The following is a 26,713-nucleotide window of genomic DNA, read 5'->3' on the forward strand; positions in this document are numbered from 1 at the left end:
TCATGTTTTCTAAAAACGTCTAAGACATTTCTGTTGCATTAGCTTCTCCAAACTAAAAGAAACATCCTGATCACCCTTAACCATCGAGGGTGCTCTTGATATCGTAGACCAAAATAGAAGAACAAGAAGATGATGGTGTTCACTTTAGATTTCAGTGGTTCTGTCAGACAGTCATTTACTTAATAATTGTATTAACTGAAAGATATATAGCAGCTTTGGCAGCAAAACAGAAATGTTATACCACTGGAGCCATGCTAGAGCTGTTTAGTAAGCTGACAGCTGATAAAAGACAGACTGGCCTGTATTTGACTTTCAGAACACTTTGTCAATCAATACAAGCCTCAACTGAGAGGGCAACTATCACAATATAAAATAAATTAGCAAAGTTATATAACAGACCTAAAGAGTCCTCCCTCTTTCACAGGCTTCCATGCACTTGGCTTCGTAGAGCAAGACCCTGTTAGTCCACCTGAGTTACCAGCTGGAGTTGAAGTCAATGGATTAAGAGCAGACCCAGTGCCTGCCTTGCCTGAAGGTTCAGAGTCTTGGGCACAGTGCAGACAGAAAGCCCCTGCAGTAGCAGTAGCACTCCAAAAGCAAAACATTCTGTGTCCCCTTCTCCTTTCCTTACTGGATTCCTGACTCATTCTGGAAAAGGTAGTTTTCTTGAGATACAATGGAACAGAAATATGAAGAAATTCTGTTATCAACTCCGAATGAGACAGAACAACAGCTATGAGAGAACAGATGAGAGAAAGGGGGACTTAAAACCCTCTGGCAGCATGCAGTGCCTGCAGGTAGCCAGAGCACTGGTTCAGTTCTTATCTCGCTGCCATGCTGCAAACGATTAACTGAAGTAACACCCTGCACATGCCAACATTACAGTCACACACAGGTTTGGGAAGGAAGCAGCACACCCCCATGATACCACAGGCCTACTGGTTATCTTCCCAAGAGGAGAGACAATTGGCTGCAGCAAGGAACCAGCATGACGCTAACACATTTACATGACATTACATGATTTGAGATACATGTTCTTAAAATTTATTGACTTCAACATGCTTTTAAAACTGCATATCTTTTTAAAACAAACAAACTTCACAGCCTTGGGAAGTTTCCATGTCCACTGTACACAGTTAGAAAGCGTTTACAAAATGAACCAAAGGTTCCAGAGACAATCCCTTAATGCTTGAGTTTAAACTGTCAAGAGTTTCCTATTTCTTAGTCTATTGATTAAAACACATACTAATGCATTCCTCTTACAGAATAAGTTCAAACCATTTTTTTCTCTGCTATAACGCCCTCTTACGGAAAATGAAACCAGTGGCAGAACTAAAATTTGCAAAATAAATTCATACTGTTGTTACTAGTGTGTGACATTACAGAGCTAAAAAGCATGAATAAGAAGGAACTTTAGTACAGTACAACTCATGTTTAAATTTCAGAAGGTGCTTTCTTATAGTTAAAATCATCCACAGCAAATACTATTTAAAGCTGCTTTCTCATGTGTCCATCACAGTATTAGCAGCAACAATTTCCAGGCAACATATGCTAAAACAAAGGGAAAAGTCTGCATTGAAAATCTAACCATGCCAACAGTTCTTCTATGTACTCATCTGAACTTCCCTACAGTTATTCCTGTAACTCCTATTTACTGTATCACCTTTTTAAATAAATAAAATAAAGTATAAAATAAAACAATTTCTGCAAGTAACAAACTTCACAACATTATGCAATAGTTGGCATAATGAAGCCCCACTTTCACCTGTAAACTTCAGGGGATGCTAAGAGTCACATATCCACACCACAGTTCAATAGTGTTCATAAAACATACCACCCACTATGGCACATCCTGATACACTCAAGATATTTAATAGTTAAACCGTGATCAAATTATCTGAACTTTTTGTTGCAGTATCTTCCTGATGCAAGTTCCAGGTTTAATTCCATGCCTTATATTAAGGCCCACCCCCCACACCTTTTTTTTGGTTTTGTTTTTCAACTTCAGCTTGTTTAATTAACCCTCCACATACTACTTCAGAACATCTTTTCTTATCTCACATATTTTTAGCATGTTTCTTAGTGTTACGATCTGTGTGTCTAAAAATATATGTAAAAAACTTAAATATAACAAAATTATAGAAAGGATGGTAAATATTGTTGTAAGAAATCAATTTTTGCAATTCCCAACCTGTAAAAAGTAAAATAAAAAAGGGGTTAGGGTAGAGACCTGGGGTCACTATCTTTTAAATGCACCTTACAATATCTCTATGTTGTTGTCTGATTACATATAGCTAGAACTATGTTCATAATATTTCAATTAATTTGAAAGCAATATTCTAGGAGTAATGACATCAAATTAATTTTTTATCAAGATCTGAAAAGGAAGAGATACAAAGGCAAGAAATGACTGAGCTCAAATAACTCAACAGAAGCAGTTGATAAGCTCTGAAATTTAAGTTTTTGAAACGGATAAGTGGAGTTAGAAGGGGGTTTCTGCCCCCCTCCCTCCTTCCCCCCCAGCCCCTCCTTCATAAAACGTGTCCTAAAAACCAGAAGTATAAATTAGCACAGCATATGCAAGGAGCCAAACATTTTTTCAGTATCAAATGCCAGAAGCATATCATACTACGTTACACGTTAAGAACAGCTACATGCAACTGCTGTTAGAACCAGTTTAATGCCATGTGAGTTTCAGATAAATCCAGAGTTTCTGTATTTGTAGCAAAATATGGGCCAAATATGACTGACAGTTAAAATGCATTCTGAGCCATGATAGCTGTATTCACTGTTAGGAATATGCGCTTCTCGGAGCTCTGGAAAGACTTTAGGGGAAAGAACTGCCCTGAATACAGTTATCTTTGTTGAAGCAATATGCATCTCTCGTTAGGATGGCAGTTCAAATAACCCAGTATTTTTTATTTGCATAACCATGTATTTCCTAAGCTCATGGCTTAGTTATTCACCCTTGTGACACCATCAATTTGTCTTATCTTCCATTCCAGGCCACAGAAAGAAATTAATAAGTTTGCTGACAAAAACTGAAAGACCAGCTTCTAATCAAATTTCCTAGTTCATCTAATTGAGTAACTAACTCCTGATCACAGAAATGCAGAAGGGAGAAACAATAAAGGCCTCAAATGCCTGAGCATGTTAAATCAGCTTCCCCAGACTCATAAAGGAGACGGCCGTGGCTAGCAGGGCAGGAAGGCACAGCTACCTCTATGGCAGTTCACCACCGCAAATGGAACAGGTATTAACCCAGTGGGAAGCACTGCTGCTCTACAGACTGCAATGTTTGACCACTGAACTCCTTGATGCTAAAGTAGTGCAAAGTCTACAAATCACTGCAATCACCTCCAGTTCTATGCAAAGCACCCTGGAGACCTTGGCTAGGGCAGGACACAAGCAGATAGCCAGAATGACCACTTTACTGTCTTCATTTGTATCTGTTCCCACCATCTGTTTCCACTGCTGCCTTCTTCCTATGAGACATGGGTGATTTGAATCTTCTAATAATATTTAGAAGGCACAACGCTAGTAAATAATGCACCTTTAATGTTTGAAAATGGATTGGTAGTGTTCAGGATGCTGTGGCTTTTTTTTTTTTTCCTTACAGTAGCCTTTCACTCCTGACTAGTCCTCCATGCCACAATACATTTGTGCACACAAATCAACCTAGTGATAACTACAGCAAAAAGCAGTGTTACCACATCCATCACCAACCTCTCCTTGCTTCTTTAGGGTACAAGACTCCCTAGTCAAAAAATACCCTACCACAAAATCCTAAGTCTCTTCTTCAGAAAAAGTCCTCTTACGACCTTGCTGGGCTGGAGGTGACCTGTTGCGAGCCCCAGAGATGACCAGAGACATGCAGCCCAACCTCCAGGAATCATCTCCCTTTCACTGGTAATAGAAGGAACTAAGCAAGGATCACCATGACACCCCAGCCAAGCAAATGAAGCGACAGCTAAAAATGGGTGCTACGTAGCAGATTCACAAGGGAAACAGGAGACCAGTACTTTAAACGCCATCAGTTTGATTTTGTATATGTTAAAAATCATGATGTCACAACAATAAGACTATTTAACATCAACCATCACAAGTAGAATTTCAACAGACAAGGTTAGAGAAGCACATCACATCTAATTATTTATTTGGACTCTAAAATGCGATTACATTCAAGTGATGGGCATGTACCTTAAATGGACAAATAAAAGTCGTCAAGAATTTTCAGACTACTGCATCACAGAACAAAAGCTGAAGAGAACTGAAAACAAAATTGCATCACAATGAGCAATCTCCAAAAGTCTTTTTCCTTCCCTGAGGCTAGAGCAGCTGCAATGGGTGGATAAGGTACGAGGGTAAGTACAGCATCTTTCCAGACAAAGACGCTTCAACAAGCTTTTATGTTTTCAGAGCATTACTTCTGAATATTCTCATTAATATTTTTCACAGCCACTTCAAAATTAATTTTTTCCCCTCCTTCTGGCCACGAACATGTATAAGCAGTTCTTTTTAACAGAAGAACTGTCAGACTTGTGAAAAAAAACAACTGGCAGGCTTTCACAGAGGTAAGCTATCTTTTTCATAGCAGACAAATAGAACAAATACTGGGATATTCACAGAATAACAGCTTCAGTTTGAAAGGATCTCAGGATCTTTATCTAACCCAACCCACACTCAAAGCAGAGGCTATTCAGTATTTTATTTATCAGCAAATTTCTAGTCCTGACTAGTCAGTCCAACTGCAAGTTTCACACATTCAAACATTACTTCTTCAAGCATTAAACAAATAAGAGCAACTGTAATATTAATTTAAAAGGTTAGTGTATATCTTGACTTTAAAAAAATAACTACTTAAAAGCTGTTATGTCTACCCAATGCATCACTTACAGTTATGTAATGACCCATTACAGAAACTACAGGATCCCTCTGACATTCATGCACATTTGCAACAAGAAAGTGAAAATCCCCCTAAGATCTCCTATTCATTGTTTACTCTAAATTCACAAGCAAAAAGCAGGTAACAACAAGCAGACTTCACAAGAACCGTCAATTTATCACCTTTGAAACAATTACCAACAGATACAAACTAATAGTATTACAGTGTCTGAGGGTAACAAATTTTTCTCTTTTTTTTTTTAATGAGTTTTTGTAGTACTTCAGGTTAAATGACATCTTGACTCAAGCTGAATTTAGCTTGAGAGTAAGCAAAACAAATCTAATCTCACATTTTTTAAATAATGCTGACATCTTCGCAGCGTTCCATAGGTCTTTGTCTTATTATCTAAAGAGATACTCATTTGCTAATGCAAGTTTAAACTTCCCTCAGTATTAACCTTAAGAACTCACCCCCAATCCACACTTAAAATTTTGCTTGCCTCCTTTTACCTGACATTCAATGATGATTAATAAAAACATCAGTCAGAGCAGATTGGCAGTGAAGTTGAAAAATAACGGTTTTCTTACAGACTAAACTATTAAGTGTATATTCTGCATGTCAGGAAGGCATTCCTTAATCTTATTTATGGATTATTAGCAGCCAAAAAAACCCAGAAAATCAATACAGACTTGAATTCATTGTGCTACATATAATTAAGACTTTAAATTATTTAATCCTTTAACTACAATTCCTTAACCAGGAAATATGCCGTCTTTATTTGACTTCTCATTTTCCTATAGCTATGGAATTTGTATTCTTAACTACATTATTCCCCTCCAGAGCTAGGCAGTAGAATGCAAACTACATTTTTCAATATTTCACCATTTCATTAAAATATCTCATATTTAAACTTGCTGGAGGCTTGCAAGACAACTTAAATAAAAGTCAGACCTCATTTAGTGTTTCCATTTTAGCTTTAATGCTAAAAATCATACAGAGCTCTGTCAAACATAAAAATGAAAGCAGTCACAAAACACCATTCATAAATCAGAGATTATATGAAAGCATACATATACAAATAATTGCTATTTCTGACTAGCAGGACACCAGAAAACATGCAGACACAGTAATTTCAACAAGTGGCATATTACCTGGGTGGAGCTGGCAGCAACAGAAATGCAGTCAATGAAACCATGTCTCCGAGTGAAAAATGCAACTATCTGCTGCCAACGGGAAGGCTCACTCCTTAACTCATCTGTTGAGCCTTTCTTTGCCCACTGCTTGTGCTTTGGGCCTACAGAACTGTGGCTTGAGCTAGTGTTGCCTCGACTGGCGCGAGAATAGAGGAGTGTGTTATTTCCGAAAATGTAATTCATCTCTGCAGCTCTGCAGGTGGTTGCCAGGCAGTCTTACTTCCCTACCAGCTGCTGAGTGGTGAATGAGCAGAGGAAAAAAAAAAAAAAAATGCAGATAGAATTACAGCAGCATCATTTTCAAACCAGGAAAACAAAATCCTTGATAGCTGATGCTATTTTTCTTCCAAGCTTCTCCATCCCCTACATCCCCTCTCTACCTGTGATTACAGTGATGAGCACAATCTTGAGAAATTTAAAAAAAAAAAAAAGGCAAGCAAATGTTTTCCTTATTTCTCCTTTTTCAGAACCCACCAGATTGAAAGCTTGTTTTCTCTTCCTAGCTGACAACAGATATTTAAGAGAAAGTGGGTAGCAGGTACAGTACAATGTCACAGATTCACAGCTATGGGGATGGTGGTGGATGATAACAGCTACTGGGTGGAGAAAGCATGGATCAAAAATAACCAAGTTTCAATCACTGCCTGTAGTAAGATCCAATAGCATCTTTTCAGTTCCTTGCTTGCATAAATTATAAACCTGAACCGAGCAAAACAGGGAGTGTGCAGCATAACTGCACTTGTTCACTGATTCTTTCTGAAAACATTCCACAGAGCAAAAAGAGGTTAACACCATGCTCAGAGAAAATATTCAAGAAAGAATCGTTTGCTGGTTTCTTCTTCCTTTTTCCCCCTTCCTTAGTGCATAAAACAGAGAGGAAAGAAATCATACTGCCACAAAACAGTCATTTTGTGTTGCGTATCGATGGATGTCTAGAGAGGTTGTTTTGCTGCATTTTTTTTTTAACCAGCCAGAAGATTAGCGCTACTAAGATTAAACACTAGAAGTCAACATTCTGTTGCTCTTATTCTATGATTAATGCGTCATAATCATAACTCTTTCCAATGTTCTGTGACTACTGTAAACATAATAAAAAAATAATAAATACATATATATTTGTGACCCAGCATTATTTCTCAAAAGTACAAGAACTGGCAAAAAATGAAGAATTCTTATTATGCCCTAATGAATTTTCAGTAATGTTACTTTGATTTTCAATGCAAATCACAAGAGTATTACTGCTATAGGTGTGCATTTTCTCTGCTCTCTTCACAGTAAAAAAAAAACAGAGTAATTATCTAAAATAATGTATGGAATTCAAGTTACCTTACAGAACTCACCACTCAAATTTCTACAGTTAAGTATTTCCAAAAAATCCCCCAGCTCATATCAAAGAGGAAAATCAGTTAAGTGTCAAGGCTTTCTACAAGCTTACATCTGGAAATCCAACACAAAGTTATCAAAACTGTTTGTGGTATATTTCTATACAAAATCCTCAAACAGTCATAATCACAACACCAGGGTAAACATTTTCAAAAAGAAGAAAACTCATGGGATTAATAAGGCAGGAGAGTTCCTTACAACACCAATTTACAACACCACAATTCTACAAATCCGCTGACTCATGATGGGCATTTTAGTGGGGATTACCAAATTCCCCCATATATATTTTTTTTGCTGCAATATACTCTTCTGCTTAACAAATTCTTACTGACAGCTATCCTATTCTGTGTAACAAATTTTTCCTGACAACTTACATTACAAGCAGAAATAATAAGTACATTAATTTAAAGCTGTGGTAATAAGATCAATGCACCATTTACTTCTAGTCACCAGTATGGCTCAATAACGTATCACACAAATATTCTGACTACATCTTTCAGACAGACTTCATTAATATTCATAAAATACAACGGCTTATCAGCATAAGACACATGAAACTTAATCTGACTCGTGCAGTGTCCTCAAAGCTATGTTCATAAGATAGATAATGGAGGTAAAGAAATGCCTGAGACACAGTAGATGCAATGATCCTTTTAAATGGACAAGCTTTTTATAATGCAAATTCTTTTCATGGGAAGACTGCAGCCCTACTGGAGCCCTACTTTTTTCCAGACTCAAAGACAATACCTGCTCTGAAAAATGTCTATGAATTTATTAGTGCAGAAATTTCTTAATCCCTGGCTATGACTGAAGGTGTTTGGAATAAACCACAAATTACATGCTTTGAATTCTGAGCCTTTTCACAAAGAGTCAAAGTGAAAATTTTTTTTTTCACATTTTTCTTCATATGGCCTTGAATGTCAACACTGCTGTACACTTTTAAAGTATCTGAGAGCACAAGAACATTAGTATAACTTCCAAAAAAATCTTTAAGAATTCATGTTTATTTATAAATATACATATGTCTTCATAGGCTCTAAAGTGAGTCACATGGGAGAGTATTGTTTAAAATTTTGAAAGGAAACACCACAGTACATGGACAAGCAATGTACCAAGCACCTATTTTTCTTGCTGTTATGTCAATCTGTCTGAAGATGAGACAGGTTTGCTGTGTTTTAAGGCAGTTTCTTTCAAGGATCATTCCCACCCAGCCAACAATCAGCTCTGGCATCACTGATAAAGAGACTTTAGAAATCAGTGCTTCAGGAAAGGCTCATATGGACAAAAAAAAAAAAAATATTCCTGAAAGTGAAGCAGTGATGATTTAATTTCAGTAGAGACAGAAATCCAAAAAAGTACTTCAGGAAGAGGTTATGCAATCGTGCTGGTGATACAAGACAGCAATCTGTGTCACCTACACTCCATATGGATGTTAATGATAAAGAGCAAGATTTGCTGACGCCTGAGAAGATAGAGTTGCAGTTATTTGTAGAAGGAGCTTGTAGTGGTGATGAGATAAATCCTGGTTTTTATAAGTTACAAAGCAACCTGAAGATAAAGACATGGCATAACTCTAGAGACGGCACAACATCAGGATAATGCAAATGAGTCCAGACTAGAAGAATGGTCGCTTGTACAGTTGAAAAAAAAAAAAAAATGGGTGGGAGTGAAAACAAGGGCTTGTTTTGGTCAAAGAGCATTTTAACAGAGGGTCAAACATCTACAAGTAGAAATCAGAGTAAGCACTATTTGGACAGAAAAAGAAGTATCCAGAGAAAGGAGACAACCTAGGAATCCTCAACACAGAGGTGGTAGCTGAAATTGCATCCATGAATGACTGTCTCCAGAGTCAGGAGATGGAACAGGGAGGCTCACCAGGGAATCTCAGGAAGTCCTAAAGGGAGCTGAGACATTCCATCATCCCTTTTTCATATTCTGAATATTGAACTGATGGGGATAACATTAAAAAAACCAAAACACACACACACCCCCCACAGCAAAAGCAAAAAGCCCCTATTTACCTATTTTCTGTGAGGCAAGAATTGAGATTTCGCAGATTAAAAAAACCCAAAAACTCAAGAAACAAAACAGCACATAATCAAGATTTCTGCATCGGTACACATACCTTCCTACAGCTTAATAAATTTACTGCAAGATATATCTGCATTTGTAGCAGATGAAGAGTAACATGATTTGTTCTGCAGCCAATTAACAAGATATAGTAATCACAGTGGTTACTGAATTTAAAAATTAGCATCAAATAGTTGGAATAAAGTTCCTCTGACTTTGCACCTGAGCCAATTCTTACTATCAGCTTGCTGAGACACATTAAAACATGACATAATGCCATATTTTAATCTCAAAGATAAAAGTTTTCCTGGATATACCTTTACAAGCAGCATGCACACCTTGAAATTAAAAGTCCACAGCAACAAAACCCATTTGTATATGCAAACAGCAGTCAAATCTCAATTACCCTTTTAAAACAATAACAACAACCCCCCCGAGGCATTTGAAAAGTGTCTTCTACTAGTTCTATGACCACCCTGCTGAACAGAATATTTGCTAAAATAAGCACAGACACTAAAGGAGTAAAATCAGTTTACTTAGTCTTTTAATTCTCTTAATAGAAAAAATTCATGAAACACCTAAAACAATGTCAGGGACTTATTTTCCTCTCAGTATCACTTAAGTTTTTACCAAAAAAACAGAGACAAAAGAAATGTGGAGGACTCATTTTAAATACTCAAATATAGACTACGCAACTTTAACTCTCCAGGCAGGGGAACAAAAAACACCAGTGAAAATGTAGATGTAAATTCACATTTACTTTTTACACTTTTCATAATTTTATGTTTAATAAATTTTTACTGGCATAGCAAATTTAAGTCTCATTAACAAACATATGCAGTATTCTAAGCCAACGCCCAGGAGTACACTACTCAGATTGGATACTGTGGAAAAAGAAATTGTTAACCATTTTGCTAAGACACATTAGAAAGCCTATTTTAGCTTTTAGTTGAGAGAAAGGATAGCCCTAGATCAAGAGTGATTTACATAGTCAATAAAAAGTAGATGAAGTTTACTGCTGAAACTACCTTATAAGTAAACATCGCAGCATGATTATTCTATAATGATATGTTTCAGTATAAATATTGAACATAAGAGATTATTACATTATTACTCATACTACACCTCAGACGACCTACCAATCTGTGTAGATTAAACTGCCTGGTCTTCCGCACCCTGTTCATGAATCTCCTGCCCATCTTTTTGGCACGCCACACTGATAAAAACATCCTGCCTTTAATGCAAGTTTCTTTACGCCTTCTTCAGTCATCAAAATGAACCCAACTGCACTGAGAGCTCAGGGAAAATCTCAAGCAAAAAAAGAGTATAACCAGTTATTAAGAAGACTCGATGTTGATTACTGTATCTTAGGTTGTTCTGATGTTTGGATTAATCCACAGTCCATCTGTTACAGTTTTTCTTTCTTGTCTCTGTTGCCAAGAATTTGCCGAGCAGAGCCATACTGAGAAAGGTGCAGATTTGGACAACTGCTTCTTTCTATAAGATACAAACTGGCAAAGATGACTGCACATATTTGTATATTCCTCAATTACAGAAGTTTAAAACTAATAACCTATCAAGAACTCGGACAAGGTATTTTAATTAAAGATTGTAGAGCACCTCCTCTCAAGAGTGACCACTGAAGTACGATGCTAGTGTAAAACTTAGTATTTCTGCAGGTATGTTCAAGTTTCTCTTTATCATTTCCACTATTCTACGTATGTTCCTAACTCCAGAAGTACTGTCTTCCTGCTGAAGATGTCATAAAGCTTTAGAAAGGTCTCTATTTAGAAAAAGTTGATAGACTGCAACTTCCTCACAATCATAACCAATCTTGCAAATTACTCGTCAACCAATCTTTAATTTCTAGATGGAAACAGCATCTTCATCTTCAGGGTAATCTTGCCTACCTGCTCAGACAGGAGCAGGATTCAGGAAATAACAGAATCAAGAAAACGCACTAGGTCAAGTAGGAAGTTACAGTTACTTTGACTGTTGGCTAACCTTGAACGTGCCTTCATAGTTCCTGAAATCATAAAGACCATCAGTTCTGAGAACAGAAAAATTCTCCTAATGAACAGAATAGTCTACTTTAACAGAAGCTGCACAAGCTCTAAAAGACTCCTGGGCAAGCACTTAAGGGATCAGGAAGGATTGGAGGGAAGACACACCAGAACATAAAAGAGAAGGGAACCTACTAAGCTTATCAGCACAAGATTCAGGTTCACAAGGAAAGGAGGTTGCTCTGCCTTAAAGGAAGCATGTGTGTATGTGCACATTTATAGGAGCAGTTATTTCACATACAGATTAACAGGACTGAGTTAAATAAAGCTGCTTGCTTCCAGACAAAGCAAAAGTGCAGAAGAGACAAGCAATGTATGCTGCAATACATTTATTGGTATAGGCAGAAACCAGAAAGACTAGAATAATCTTTCAGCTGCTGATAAAGTCAGAGGCTGACTGTAGATCACTGTTTAGGGGCTATAAGGCAACTATCACCTGCTAACTTACATTTCCGAACATAAATCCATATTTCTGAAATAAACATTCCCTAGTCATTTTCACAACTTTAGTGACCTAACCTTACTGAGTGTAGTTTTATTGGTATGTCCTGATTCAGCTCTTTCCCAAACTGAGTCAAACTGATTCATCTTTGATTGCACAGCAGCTGCCCTCTGCCTCTGATCACTCTTATTCCTCTTCTATGAACCATGTCTAGATTGATATACCTTCTTCAGCAAGATAAGGAACAGTGCAGATTTCTAGAGTGATAAAATAATGCAGTTTTATTCCTATTTGCTTATCCAGATATTTCTTATATTTCATTTGCCTTTTTGACTGTAACTTGAGTACCAAGATGATTATTCCATTAATCTGTTATAAACCCTGAGCTCTCATTCCTCTGAGATGATGCAATGAGAACACAAGTGCTTCCGAGATCCTTCTGGAAACCTCCATCCATTAGGACTACTGATCTTTTCTTACCCTCTTCTTTCGTGGTTGGTTTGTTTCAAAACAATTAAATCCCAAGATTATTTATTTTTATTTTATTCCACGACAGCTTAAATTTCTCTGTAAGCTTCTTTGAGGAATTCTATTGTGTGCATCTGAAAACCTAGAAACCTACATCAACAAGATGATATTTATGCACATGCTCCAAGCGGTTTGTGTGGCAGAGCTTCTCTTTACAATGCTTTTGTTGCTTTCTCATCTGTAATTTCTCCACATACTCATTGATTCCGCTCTTCAGAATAGTTTCACCATGTTTTGCCAGTACAGAAATGCGAGTTCTCATTTCTCTCCCTTCTGTATGCTATTTTAAGAACAACCATCAGCTTGCCATATTTCATTCCTGTGATACCACAAGTCAGTTTAAGTAGACTGTTATACAGCACTGCAGCACTAACAGATAAGCGGTTTCATATCAGAGTTAATTTAAAAACATTAAGCTTAAACACTATGAGGTCCTGGAAATACTTTTACAAAAACGTCTAAATGTGAAAAAAATCAGGCATGTGCTAAGTGGGCACAAGACATTTATTTCACAGAGTAAAACTATAGTGCATGTAGTCAACTGGACTGCTATACTAGGATTACAAAGCCTGTGATGTAGAAGGTTTGGGTACCAAACTACTAAAAACTTGTTTGAAATGATGCGTACACTACAAGTATGGGGTAACGGGCACAAAAAAGAGGCTGCTACTTCTAAGTGAGAGGAAAGGTAAGGCTAGAGTGCATACTTCTCTCCAAACAGGCACATAATCACAGCACTAGGTCAAACAAAATACCCAGCTACCCTTCTGCCTGTCTCAGTAGCTAATAGTGTAAGCACAGAGTAACCCTTCCCTCCCCACTATACCATCCCAAGCTCCAACAGTTCAAAGATTCATAGAGCCAAAGAAGGTAAACCCTGTTTCAACTGCTTTTATTCTAACAAAGGACTACTTTCACTCTAATGCAAACTGAGGCTGAATAAGCTCAGTTTCTCCCAGATCTAGCACTGCTAGGTAAACACGGATAAAGCAGAGGAGCACCGACATGGGGCAAAGCTACCGGTTCAAACGTTTTCAACATGTTATGAGATTAGATTCGGACCAAGCACCAGATGCTTCACTTGGGCAAAAAGATTCTTGTAGCTAAAATTTGGGGGTAGCACTTTCATCTTTCTTCAATGGGGAACAGTATTTCACCTTAGTTTGAAGTACTTCCCTGTTCGAAGATAGGAAAACAGTGACTCATTTGCATTTAATGTCATAATATTATGAAGTTATCGTTTTCTTCACTGAGATAAATTTATACAACCACAAAAGCCTCCACCACTGTGCTTTAAATGGGCGAGCAGCATTAATCCACATCTAAAACATCTTTTAAAAAAATCTTTGATAGAGGTAAGTAGTGATTTTTACCGCATTATCCGACACTCAAGTACTCTAGCAGAATATAACAGCACTCAGCTGGAATGACAGGTCTTTGCACAAGATCAAACAGGCTGCTGGTAATGAAAAAGGCCAATCACCGCACTGCCTGATCTGTTCAGTACTGTCTTTTCCCAGCATCACTTGTACAGAGATGATCATTTCTGTGAACATATGAGAACAATAAAGTAGCCAACTGTGTTGCATGAAATATGTACAAAAGTCCATAATTATGTAACCATAACTTAAAGATTAACACACACCCCCACCCCCAAACCTGTTTCTCATAATTCCTGGATTGTTCTGCTACTTCACTGATGATTATACAAAGCTAAAGATGGCAAATATTCAACCAATGGAATACCTTTTGTTCCTTATGGCTGTGCTATCCCATCAGTAATTAGAATTTTACTGCAGAGCATGAATAAGCAATTTTAGATACCTTCTTAGGCTAATAAAGCCAGTACAATGTTCCAATTAAAACATTTACGTTCAGCTGACGATGTCTGCTGTGTGTGCAAGGAACAACACAAGTGCCAGCGTTTTTCTCACACCCTTTGAAGATTTGTTATGGTGAAAAACTCCAGATCAGTAAAAAAGACTTGGTTAGAGAAAGAAGAACTGAAGAGACGTTTCTGAATCAGTAGGGCTAGCTTCCCGTTACTGCAGACGGCCATACCATAATATAATTTAGAAACTTATCAAATACTTGGGAAACTCTCTAAAAACAGCCTTGTGCAAATTTTGAATGGGACTTGTGGATAAAACAGAACTGCAGTGAATACTGTAATGCTAAGAATTTATTACAGGGCAGGATAAAGATTAACATCTATCCCACTAGTCACAGTGTATCTTTCCAGTGAAAGACGTATTTAGTATTTTACAAATTACTGCATATTTTCTTCGGCGCTTCTGTATTACCAGCGATGTAATAGCTCCAAATACCAACATATAATACACAAATATAATACAGAAATATATACAGTATATATCACTTAAATACTGAATTGCCATGCTACACCATAAATATAGAGCCATAAATTAAATATTTTCCCTTTCATGCACAGGTTGCTTTAATGAAGAATACTGCCATTTCAGATAGATCTTTTTTTTTGTCTTATATCGTGACCCATTATTTTAAAGCCTTGTAATAATCTATTACTCAAGGCTTTTCTTCTGTAATAGAAAACCCCAACTCTCACTCTACAGTTTAAAAACTTGTTTGGTATCATATCTATGACGCATTTCACTCGTTTGGAGCTATTTAGTAAAAATAAACGTTAACTTCAAAAACATCAATCTGAGGGTATGACAGAGAAGCTAAATCCAGTTTTAGAACCGGAACAAATCCTTCTGTAGCATCACCATCTAGTGGTCAATCTTCATAACAATGTATTGCTTCAACTGCATCAAAGTCAATTCAACTTGACCCAATTTTATTCCATAACTCAAGAAACCTCACATTATAATCACAAGTTTCTATCAGGAATTTGGAAACCTCATACTGAAGAAATTTGGGTACTAGCTGCCTAGCTACCTGAAAATATTCTTAGAATATTCGTGAAGGATTTGAAGTTTGACCATTTTCACTATCTCTTCACAGTTCTCTATCATTAAACACCAAAACAAAAACAAAACTAAAAAAAAGCTGGTTTACAGAATTAGAGTTCTGCTTCACACAGTATTAAATGGGGAACATGAAATCTCCTGGGTCAAGTTTACTTCTTTGATGCTCAAGATGTACAAAGTATACATTTCTTCTTAACCTGACAAAGCTCCACCCTAACAAGAAGAAAACCTGTAAGCCCTTTATGTTTAAACTTTAAATCAGTACAGCTCATATCAGTTATTTCATGCTAGTTGCAAACATGCGGTATCTTAACCCTACCCGAATCTGACGTAGCCCACCCCTCTGTCAAGAAGATAAACCACCCTGAGTTACTACAGTACTTAATGTGCAACATTTGGTAACTAGTAGTCACTATTGGTCATTGAAAGCTGCTTTTTGAAAACCATCCACCTGTCCAAGCAAACTGTAAAAGCTGCTTTAAGTACTAGAAAACTCAAAAGCTTCTCTTGAGAACATATAAACTAGTTAAAACCAGGCATCTCCCTTCTTCACGATCTTCTATTCATGTTCTGGACTATTACTCTAGACAGCAGAGGGCTTGCTATAAAAGAAGGTATTCCTCAAAATCTGATTCTACTGCCCTCTTCAGCATTTCTTAAAAAGCAGCATATGATCATAAAACTGTCTACATTTGTTCTTCAAACTAATAACTCTGTATTTGAAATTCCAAGTGTATTTAACATTTATATTCTTTTAAAAAAAATCTGTTATTATTTTATTAGTGTAATAAACACAACATCCTCTATTACACTTAGTTTCCTTAAGCAAATATACTATTGAACAAAGCTAATCAAGATCTTGTATGTTAGCCAAGACCTGGTCCCTACACAGTGCATTGAGCCAACCTTCCAAATAAACCACACAAAGCACTCAACTCAGAGCTGCTGTTGCTAAATTGGTTTTCAGCCCACACTATGCCAAAACTATAAAAGTCTTGCACATCATCAGGCCAAAAGAAGAGAGGACCTTGGCTTTTTTCTGACATACTCAAGTTCAAGTTTGAACAGTATTTATTCCAATAACTTTAGAAATAGTCTCCTGACCAAGAAGAAATTTTGTGAGCTCAAAGGCATTTTACTCTAAAAGGTCCCATAAAGACTCCCACGGCCTACGAAAGCATGGATGCAACCTTTTCTCCAAATATCTTAAGATGTCAGACTCTGATTAGAAACAATTTATGCAAAGAAGTTAACTTCTTCAAGAGAGAAGAAAGCCAGCAGCCAACTTAGCACCAGAATACAAAGTTCCGCAAAACGCTAGTAAACCACTGAAAGCTGGAGCACCAACCCCAGGGTGCGCTTTCAGGCGAGCAAAGCTCAGAGAAATTTCAGTTCTACCACACATTGCTTTGAAACTAATAAAGAGGGTAGCCACATGAAAATAATCAGAGGTATGGTATAAATAGTAATACGAGTTTGCACAATAACACTCTTACACACATTCTTTCCTATCAAGGGGTGATTTCTCACCACTTACTGATTTGAGGAAGAGAATAGTAATCCTCCTGAGACCTAAGATACACAGTATTTTTAGAAGGCCTCATCATATTTTGTAATTATACTTACATGCTGCTTAACTCTATTTCCAGAATAGCTTAAATGAAACATGGTTTCTTTCTTGCATAACAGTGCAGCAATGTTGCATATTCAACACACCCCAAGAAAACTAAAAAATGTTCAGCTTAGATCGTGTCTGAGCAGAGGAAGGCAGAGCACAATCATTCATATCTATTTCTGTAAAACTGTTCTGGGTTTTACATCACTGTCTTTACAGAAAGTTACAGTAGTTAGATAAAGCTCAATTGCAACAGATAGTTAAGGGTTGCATATAACACTCTAAACACAAGCCTCGCTTGTGGAGACTGCTTGGTAGGATCTCTGTAAGGTAGAGGTCACACTGTAGAGACGTAAGAAACCAAGTCATCTTCCATAGAATGTTAATATTGCCAATATCAAATCCTCGCTTCTATATTTCTGTAGTTGGCTATTGCAAAAATAACCTGTAATAAAGACTTACACAGGAACTATGCTGAATAGTTTGGATTCCCTTAGATCCAGGCAGCCAGAATGAAACCAAGGTAATTACAGCCCTTTGAACAGTCCCAAGTACAATGAAATAACACCTAGTCAGTTCCAAGAAACAGATCTTCAGTCTCACATATCTGTTCTACAATTTTTTTAACTTATTTCTATAAGTTTCTTGTTCATGAAATTCATTATACTTGATCAGTTATTACAGTCGGTTTCACAGTTTGCCTCTCTACCTTTTTGATCCTTTTATGCTTTCTGAAATGCAAGACTAAATGTGTTATGAATTAGGAAAAGCTTGTGAATAAACAGTTGACCTTAAGTCCCCAGAGGCAGAGGATTCCCCCCCTGCCCCCCCCCCCCCCCCCCCCCCCAGTGGTTGCACAAAATGTATTACTTTCTGAATATCAATAGATTCTGGGAATTAAGACATGTGAAAGTGTGTTACTGTGTGTCTACCTTCATAAGCAATAGAAGAATGAGGTCCTAGCCATTCTCAAAAATTAAAGGCTCATCATATTAGCAATCTTAGAAGGCTCTTGAGAGGTTAATATAGCTCACTTGAAAAAGGTTATTCATTAGGGCTTAAAGAACTCAGCTTGTCTAGCTCTTGAAGACCACAGAAACACACAGAGAGTTCATTATGGAGCTACAAGTCAAAATAAACAACTGTGTTCAATACCGACACACACATTTTAAAAATCTTAGAAAAGGTTGAACACAGTTACTAAACACACTCACCCAATACAGTTGGTTCCTCTACAGAATCCTTACAAGTCAATTAAAAAGAGCAGATACATCCAACAAGATTTTTCTTCATAATACAAAAAAATTCCTGATACGTAACTAGGTTCAAAACAACCTTTTTCTTAAAATACAGCAGCACTCATTACAGTACACTGCCAATTTCAGTCACAAAGCATACCTCCACACACCAATTCATACAAAAAAATACCAAGCTATAGGCCTACCACAATGTAAGCCCATCTCATCATTCCAAAGCCCAAATACTCAACAGTATCAAACCACTTCTCCACTTTTTCCTCAAAACAAGCCATAAGGACTCAGAGGTGTTGTAGAAAACAGCATTTAGTCTGGCACACTAAAATATTACGCTATTCAGAAAAATTAAGCTACATCACCCTACTAACCCAGTAAACTAAACTGCCTGCTACAACCCCCTCCAAAACCTCACACTCGGTTTGTCCTCTTAAGTTTTAAATCTGTCTTGAAGTTACTGGAGTTGTCTTGAGAATAATGGTGCTGCATGCTGAAAAACTCCAGAGACATATTACCTTTGGCTTACTACGTTTTTCACATAGGTCCTCAATTAAATATTTACTAGTAACAAACTGAGAATTGATTCTACAGGATCCTGATAGAAAACCCAAGCCATAAGCCACAGCAGTAACTATAGCGCCCCTCAAAACTAAACAAGTTAACTACATTTGTTATCTGAGCATTTTACTGTCACGCACATGTAGTCAGAATGCGTGGAACTAATATCACCCACCTTAACATCTACAAAGTGAATTTTACAAATTAGCAGTTCCATAAAAAACACAGAAGCAGGTTTATCTCATGCATTTTTTTCCCCACAAAATTATATCCCTGGAGAATATCAAAACAGTTCACCCTTATTATAACTTTAAAAATGCCTACCTTTACTGGTGAAATATGAGAATGGGAAACAAATCCATGGACATTCTCAATTTGTGACAGATTCTTCTCTGATACATGAACCAGCTCTGGACCCGTCACCTCATTGGTAATGTGTGGAGAGCTGTGCTCCTGTGGAGGTGTATCTTCATCCTGGTAACGGTATTTCTGAATAAAACAATTACAGAAAAAAATCAGTCCACCACAGAAATGTGGAAAGATTATCCAGAAGACCTAGGTCAGGCAGAAATAGTTGTTTTTCTGACCCTGCTGATTTTCAAGGCAATAAAATCTAGAAATAAAAGTTTTAATTAGGTTTTTCAGTTTAAAGACTGATCCTGTCTAAAAATGTTCCAGCCTCTTTAGTCTCACCTAGAACTACTACAAAGCTACCTAATCTTCTTTTGTCTATTTGCATACAGTAACATGTCCCCAAACCCCTTTTCCAAAGAACTTTTCCCTTTACTAGTTTTTTCTTACAAACACTTTAACACTACATTATTCACTAATAGCAGAAACTCTCAGTACTAACCAAATGTATCACCTTGTCCTGCCCTTAAACAGGCTCAAAAGCATTTTTCCATACTTCCAATTTAGAACATCTGCCTAAAGCATTTTTTGTCAGCTAAAGAGTTTCAGCTTTTATACTGGGGTATCGATGTAGCATTTCATTCATTCACCGCTAAACTCATTATGAAACAATAAAATGTGGTTTTGCTACTAGACAGATTAAGCTTCCCCAACAAGTTTCAAACAGAAACATAAGTCATTATTCCATCTCAGTCTCATTAATTTGCATTCAATTTAAAAAACCAGAACCTATTACTTAGCCACCAGGGATCTATTCTAGTCAAACTGTGCTGCATCCACACTTGCAGATCCCTACTAAAAGGTATTAATGAAATCAGGAGCATACATAATATCTACCTGTTCTCTGGACTGCAGAGTTAACTGCTCATCCAGCACCTCCAAACTCCAGAGCTAACATGGGCTGACATTACAAACATACTTAAACACAAGCTTCACCCCAGTTTCACCATTGTAGTCTCAGACAATTCTGAGGTATTTCAGGTAGTCCATGCATTTTATTGCTAGTTGAAGATGAAAGCTGAAGTCATGTAACTTTCTTTCCAGCAGGGTTTACTGTGTCCATAAGATGCATCCCAACATTTTATAACCACATTTGTTTTAACACACTACTACAATATTCCAGAGTACATACATAGGTGTTACTAGTTTAGAGGGAAAGCATGTCATGTCATTAAAAGCACAGAAAAACCTTCTAAACATATAATAATTTTAAACTTGGGAGAAGCTATTCCTATTATTGAAGTGTATTTAGGACAGAACACATTTTCTTGGTTTTTTTTAAACAGGATTCTATGTACTACAGCTTAAGTCAAAAACAGTCATCTTAGTAAGTCATTTATACTTTGTACTCCACTAGATCAGTGCAAGTAACCCATTTGTCTATAACCACATGAACACCACACCAAGGCAGTACCTGAAAAACAGTGCATAACCCTTTTAAGAGTTACATACAAGTACTATTTCAGGCTACCATAAAGATCTGTGCCCTTCACAGAAAAGCCCTGAAATATTACAGTTATAAAGTCTACAGGATAAACTACAAAGAAACTGCTTGAAATGATCTATCAGTTACCAGCTCCTGTAATGCTTAAGCCATTCATTTTCTGTCCACCCAACTCTGTGTGCTTGTCTTACAGGAAGACAATTTTTTGTCTATCCAGCAAAAACCAATTTCTAAGCATGGCCAAATAGGGCAGCTAAACTCCTATCAACAAGAATATCTTACTCTTCCCTGTCTCCCAAACCTGGGGAAGGCACCATTTCTCCCTCCTTTCTTCGGTTCATCAGGAAACTGCCCATATTTTTCTCCTCCTTCACGGGGTGAGACTTGTACTGGATTACTGACACAATTGCAGGTTAAGGCAAGCAACTCAAAGAACACCAGAGACAGTGCAAAAGGAGGGAGGAAATCAGGCAGGATCTCTCTCTTTTGGAAGTCAGCTACACATCAGTCTATTCTGTCTTCTCTACAGCACTATTGCAGAGTTTGGCAGTAAAGAAGTCGTTCAATGGGGCAACTGGTCACATACTGATGGGCTGAAAGAGGAAGGATTTGTTTGCTCTTCTCTACCCTATGCCACGTTGCTCTGCCAACCAGCAAAGTTCCCTTACAAACTCAGAAGGAACAACTTGTGGCTCTACATTTCCATCACCCACTGCACTTTACCCAGTCACAGCCTGCCCTACATCACATCATCCCCTGCCTCCAAACCCCAAACCAGCAACAAACCCAATCACATATACAGGCAGGCACTGAAGATGCACAGTTTCTTTTAGCCAGTGACTGATGAGCTGCCAGAAATCTCTAAAGTTATAACCCCGATTTATCTTTATACTTTTAACAAAATCTTAGGGGAAAAAAAAAAAATATCTTTATCCACCCTACTCAATTCAACCCTTCATTCTTGAGACCACATGAGATCAAGTTCTACTATATGAGAAATTATGCTTTTGAAGTATTAGAAATTATACTGTAGAAGCAATTCAAGTATATTTTCTCAAAAATTAACAATTATTAGCAGAGAAGCACAAGGCAGAAGAAATAATTCCAAAGAGGAAAGCAAGAGCATTAAGACTTCTGTTAAACAACCATCAACCTCCAAACACTGCTATACCTTCTCCTTAGCTGGATGGCAAAGGAGAGGTGGTAAATGCAGACAGTTGTGAAAAATTGCAAAAGCCCAAATTTTTCAAATCTTCAGAGAGGTTTCATGAGATGACCAAGCCAACTTAATATCTCACTACTAGGAGACAAAAGTTCTTTTTCTTTCCCTTCCCTGCAGCACTAAGATGCTAGATTGCTCAGCCTCAGACTCCTGCCATTCATCTATTTTCTGACATTGACTTGTTTTTAACTTATCAAAACAAAACCCTGAAAGGAGTTGACATTAACTCTCCAGAGCAGCCATGTTAATCATCAGAAATAGAGAAGAATTCTCATTTACTTAAAGAACAGTGTTGACCAAAAATACAAGTGGAACATTATCAGAGCATAAATAAGACCACATTGAAAATTAGAGAAAATAAACATTAGAGCTTCAAGAAGCACAGACAATGTCTTGCAACATCCGAGAAAGTAGGAATTCTGCCAGCTTAAAGGTGCCTGCTCTTCTGGTGAAGGCAGTATTTGGCTGGACTTGTGATCCAAAATGTCCCTGCCAGATCTCAAGCTTTGATTTGACTATGAAATACAGGAAAAAAGTGATCTGAAAGTGGATTAATTTCCCAGATCATTTCAGACAAGACCATGTGGAAAGCTAGAACGGCATCGTTCCAGTTTTGGGGGTGGGGGGGGTGTGGGTGTGTGAGATATTAATGAAATAATTACAGGTCAATAAAAATTAACTTCTTTTACAGAACAGTCAATACCATTAGGCAAAGCACAGAATTACCCTATTTTTTTTCCTTAAACCAGACACATTTATTAGAAACTGATATTTGGACACACCTGAGTGTAAACAGACTCTAGATTTCTCTAAGAAACACATGTTTACATTATACAATGTACCAGTGCTCACAAGAACATAGTGTGTACACATTTTTTAATAGATCAGTATGTCATTATTTAAATTAAAAAATGTTGTGGGGTAAAGGACTCTCTTACATACCAAGGCTCTGGCAAGGCAAGAGCTATAAGGTTCTCCAAAAAAAAAACCATCTTAAATGTGAGCTGCTAATTGGATATTTATGCGATATTCAAGATTGACTTTACTATTATTTGCAAAATACTTCCCAACTTGAAATTACTAAAAAAACCCCCAGAATTTGCATTTAAAATACACTAACTGAAATACTTACAGGATAATATTTCAAAGTGCAAACAGAAGACAAGGACACGGAGCATATGAAAACATAATATCCACAATACTTACTATTCTGAAAGGTACAACTCTATCCTTGCCCTTTGCAGAAATTACTTTTGAGCAAAGTGCTTCAAGTAAAGCAAATTACTGTGCCTTGAAACAGCTAATTCTCCACAGAAATGGAAGTGTTTTGTACTACTTTACTACAGAGCATCACCGCTGAAACACTATGTCTTTTGACTGAGGTAGCGCACTTGAGTAATCTGGCATGGTCAAACAGCCACCATTCAAAATTGTCCATTCCTTTCCTCTCCCAGGAGCTGCCATCCCTCGAACAAGAATTCACGCAACTGTTTCAGTCATGCCAAGTTAATTCTGCTGCTACATATGAAGTAGAATCCCATGCAAGTTACCCTCCATAGGAGCCTATAGATACCGTTTCACAACGCAGGCTAGCTCACTCGAAGGACAGCTGCTCTCTAAAGGAGCAGGACCCATTCAGTCCCTCTTGGTCGAGCTGTACAACTATGTCTCCCTGCCCCCCTTGCTGCTAGTACACATCTGAGTTCAGACAGCGAGCAGGCTCAGCAAGCTAATCTAGCACAATGTTTGTTCCCCTCTTCCAGCAACATTAATTTTTCTCCAATTCCCTAGAGCAGCTCACAGCAAGATGAGACATGCAGCAGTGCTGGTATAATAGGGAGAAAAGCAGGTAGAGAGTAGGACCAACCCATCTCATAGCAGCTAGCAGAAGACCATTTCTCTGCTTACAACCAAGAGAATTCAATCCTGCACCCAAATCCAGGCTCCAAGGAGACCCTAGTTTAGAAGGGCCAGCCAAGCAATGGGCAAGACAGATCAAAGGAAAGAAAAAAGGCAGGTGCGGCAAAGCAGCTCCGAACTTGCAGACAGACTGCCTCAGCTGCATGCCTTGGAAGTTTCCCAGCACTCAGCTAGGTAGTAGCCAAGCAATTTAACTATTTTTTAAGAAGATTTATGGACTGCTGTATAATTTATAATCATAATTTGAAGTCCAAAGCAACCAAGTGCTAAACATTTAACACACACTGCTGACAGCGATGCTGCTCCAAAGGATTCAGTTACAGGTACACAAGTCTGACAAAATTAATTAAAAACATTTCTTTTCTGATGCAACATAGTTAAAATTTCTTCAGGCTAGATTACACCTTCAATGAGTTTTGAACTGTCACCAAACACTACAGACTACATTATTTACTGGTGTAAACTACTGAAAAATCCATTTTCTTTAATAACCCAGTGATAGTTTACATGAGACAAGAAGATGGTCCAAATTCACCACAGTGAAATCATTCTCATGTTAATTGTTCAGGCCCACAGCCTCCCTGCTTCAACTCCCATGCCTAACAGAGTTAGACAAAAATAAGGACGAACAAAGTATCTGCAACAATGTGTGGGACAAACAAGGATTTTATGGACATTTTATAGCACTGTTTTCCAGAATAGAGATCACCTGTTCACAGAAAAAGCACAGAAAAGCTTTAGGAAACTGATTATAAAAAAGGGTTCACTTTAGTCTCACTAAGCTCTTATCTATATTTTAAAAAGAAGACATTTCAACTGATTCATATATAATCTACCCCCTTGAAATAAGTTGTGGTTTTAATTCTTTTTTTGAAAATGCTCTAGTGAGAAATTTTACTGAAACAGAAATGAGCAGAAATTAAAGAAGACTTAAACAATCCCATGCCCTAAACTGGTGACCCATATCCCTAAGAGCATGCAACGCTGTTTTTCCAGAGATTCAAGCCATACAGAATGCCATGTTCATAGACAGAAAATTAATTATGCAAGAACATCCTTAACTACCGGATAATTTAATGATGAAATGCAAGGCAGCACTAACTACAGTTCTCCAAAATGGGACGCATATCAAAGTCCAACTCATATTAGATGTACACATCAATCCACTGTTATGTGAAAATAAATTTGAAAGCACAGTAACGTATCTTCTCTACAAAGAAAAAAAGTTAGTGGTAAACCAGCTTTAACGTAAGAATGAAAAAGTGCTTTAAAAACAGTTAAAAAGTTCATAAGTTGACCTTCTTATACTCACTTCCCTCCTCCTCCAGATTTTACCCCCCCACACTCACACAGCAATATGACTGCCAAGTTGCTGCACACTTCAAGCAACGAAAACTACAAACAAAACTCTGGAAAACACACAGCCTAACTCATACGGTCTGTCCCGCAGTAAGTTCTATCTTCCACTGTACAAGGCCAGCCCATGTGTCAAAAGAGGTTAAGTGAGGACTTTAATCAATAAGTCTTATCATTTGAATACAATAAATATATAGAAGCTTACAGGGCCAGACCCTCTCTGATGCAGTATGAACAGGCAGCATGATAAAACCAAGCAGCTTTAGACCATTTGCACCTGATTCCCCAAGTTTAAATACTTGTCCTTGTTCAGCCACTGCTCCACTTCAGAAGTTAAACTAAATCTAAAAAAAGGACCCTTCAAAAGACCATTCTAGCAACTGAAGTTGTTGGGAAACACTGCTGGACATTCAAGATCTCCACTCCTGCATAAAAGGACTAGGATGCAGTATATCAAAAGCAAATCAGTAGAAAAATCTAAATACCCACAGTTCTCCTCACATCTCTCCAAAAACCAACCATCACAACTCTGAATACCTCCAGACATCATTCAGCAGAAAATAAGCTCTAACAACAGAAGCAACAACACAGCTAGATGTTGCTTAATCTTGCTAAAACAAAATTAATCCAAAACAAACAGTATATTAAGATGCTAATGCATTTTGTACAAGTCTTCCCTGCAGTCTAGCATAAGTGTTAAACCAGAAACTAGTCCCTAGGAAAGTAATAGTGCCTTCCTCACGGAGGAAAAGAGAAGACACAGAACGAAAGGTATGCTCCAGTATTGCAGAACTGAAATTAACTTCAAAACTTTATTTGTAAAAACTAGGAAGATTATGAAAGCCAAATAAAGTCTTTTTGCAGGTGAACATCAATTCACACTGAAAAGCTGAAAGCCTGTGCCTAAGAGAGACTTCAGTAATGTAAGAAAAGAGGATACGTGTATTTTCAGAACAACTTCACTGACCACAGAATAGGACATTCAGTATTATTTTCAACTTAGGCCCCAACATGTGATAACTGAATGACTTGACATGTTAGAATAGTTTTTTGATCTTTGGGTTTGTTTTGCAGTACTCTGTGTAACAACTTAATTCTCAAATAAAAGCACTAAGTTTTCTTTTAAGAATTCGAGCTAAGACAAAAACATAAGGCATTTCAACCCCCTGAACAGTTTCAGTTTGACATTCTATCTTGAATAAAACTGCTTAGAACATGTTTATTTAGGTCGCAGTGTTCCATCATATGTCAAAAATGCACAGCTACTGCTAAATGTAAGTATTTCTATAATGCTTCATGTCATGGATATCCAGAAATTATACACCAATTTAAGATACATATATAAGTATACAAAAACACCAGAAATATTCGTAGTGAAGAAGCTCACCTGTTCCAGAACGCCAAAGAAAAGAGACCAAA

The 26,713-nt window shown here is 37.4% G+C and overlaps 1 protein-coding gene across 16 annotated transcripts in view; it reads right to left on the minus strand.

Annotated features, from left to right (window-relative positions):
• DLG1 (discs large MAGUK scaffold protein 1) overlaps nt 1–26,713 on the minus strand; it is a 167,951-nt gene that overhangs the window by 88,814 nt on the left and 52,424 nt on the right. For 12 of the 16 annotated variants that reach the window (XM_086468711.1, XM_086468712.1, XM_086468708.1 and 9 more), the window contains exon 4: nt 19,266–19,430. In XM_086468711.1, the coding sequence (XP_086324837.1) occupies nt 19,266–19,430 (165 nt within the window). Of the gene's footprint in view, nt 1–6,036; nt 6,262–19,265; nt 19,431–26,713 lie in introns of those variants that run through there. The other 4 variants (XM_009952027.2, XM_009952026.2, XM_086468713.1 and 1 more) reach the window with 1 other exon arrangement.

Source organism: Leptosomus discolor, chromosome 7, assembly GCF_034619465.1.
Source record: "Leptosomus discolor isolate bLepDis1 chromosome 7, bLepDis1.hap2, whole genome shotgun sequence".
In the NCBI taxonomy this organism is placed as follows: Eukaryota; Metazoa; Chordata; class Aves; order Leptosomiformes; family Leptosomidae; genus Leptosomus; species Leptosomus discolor.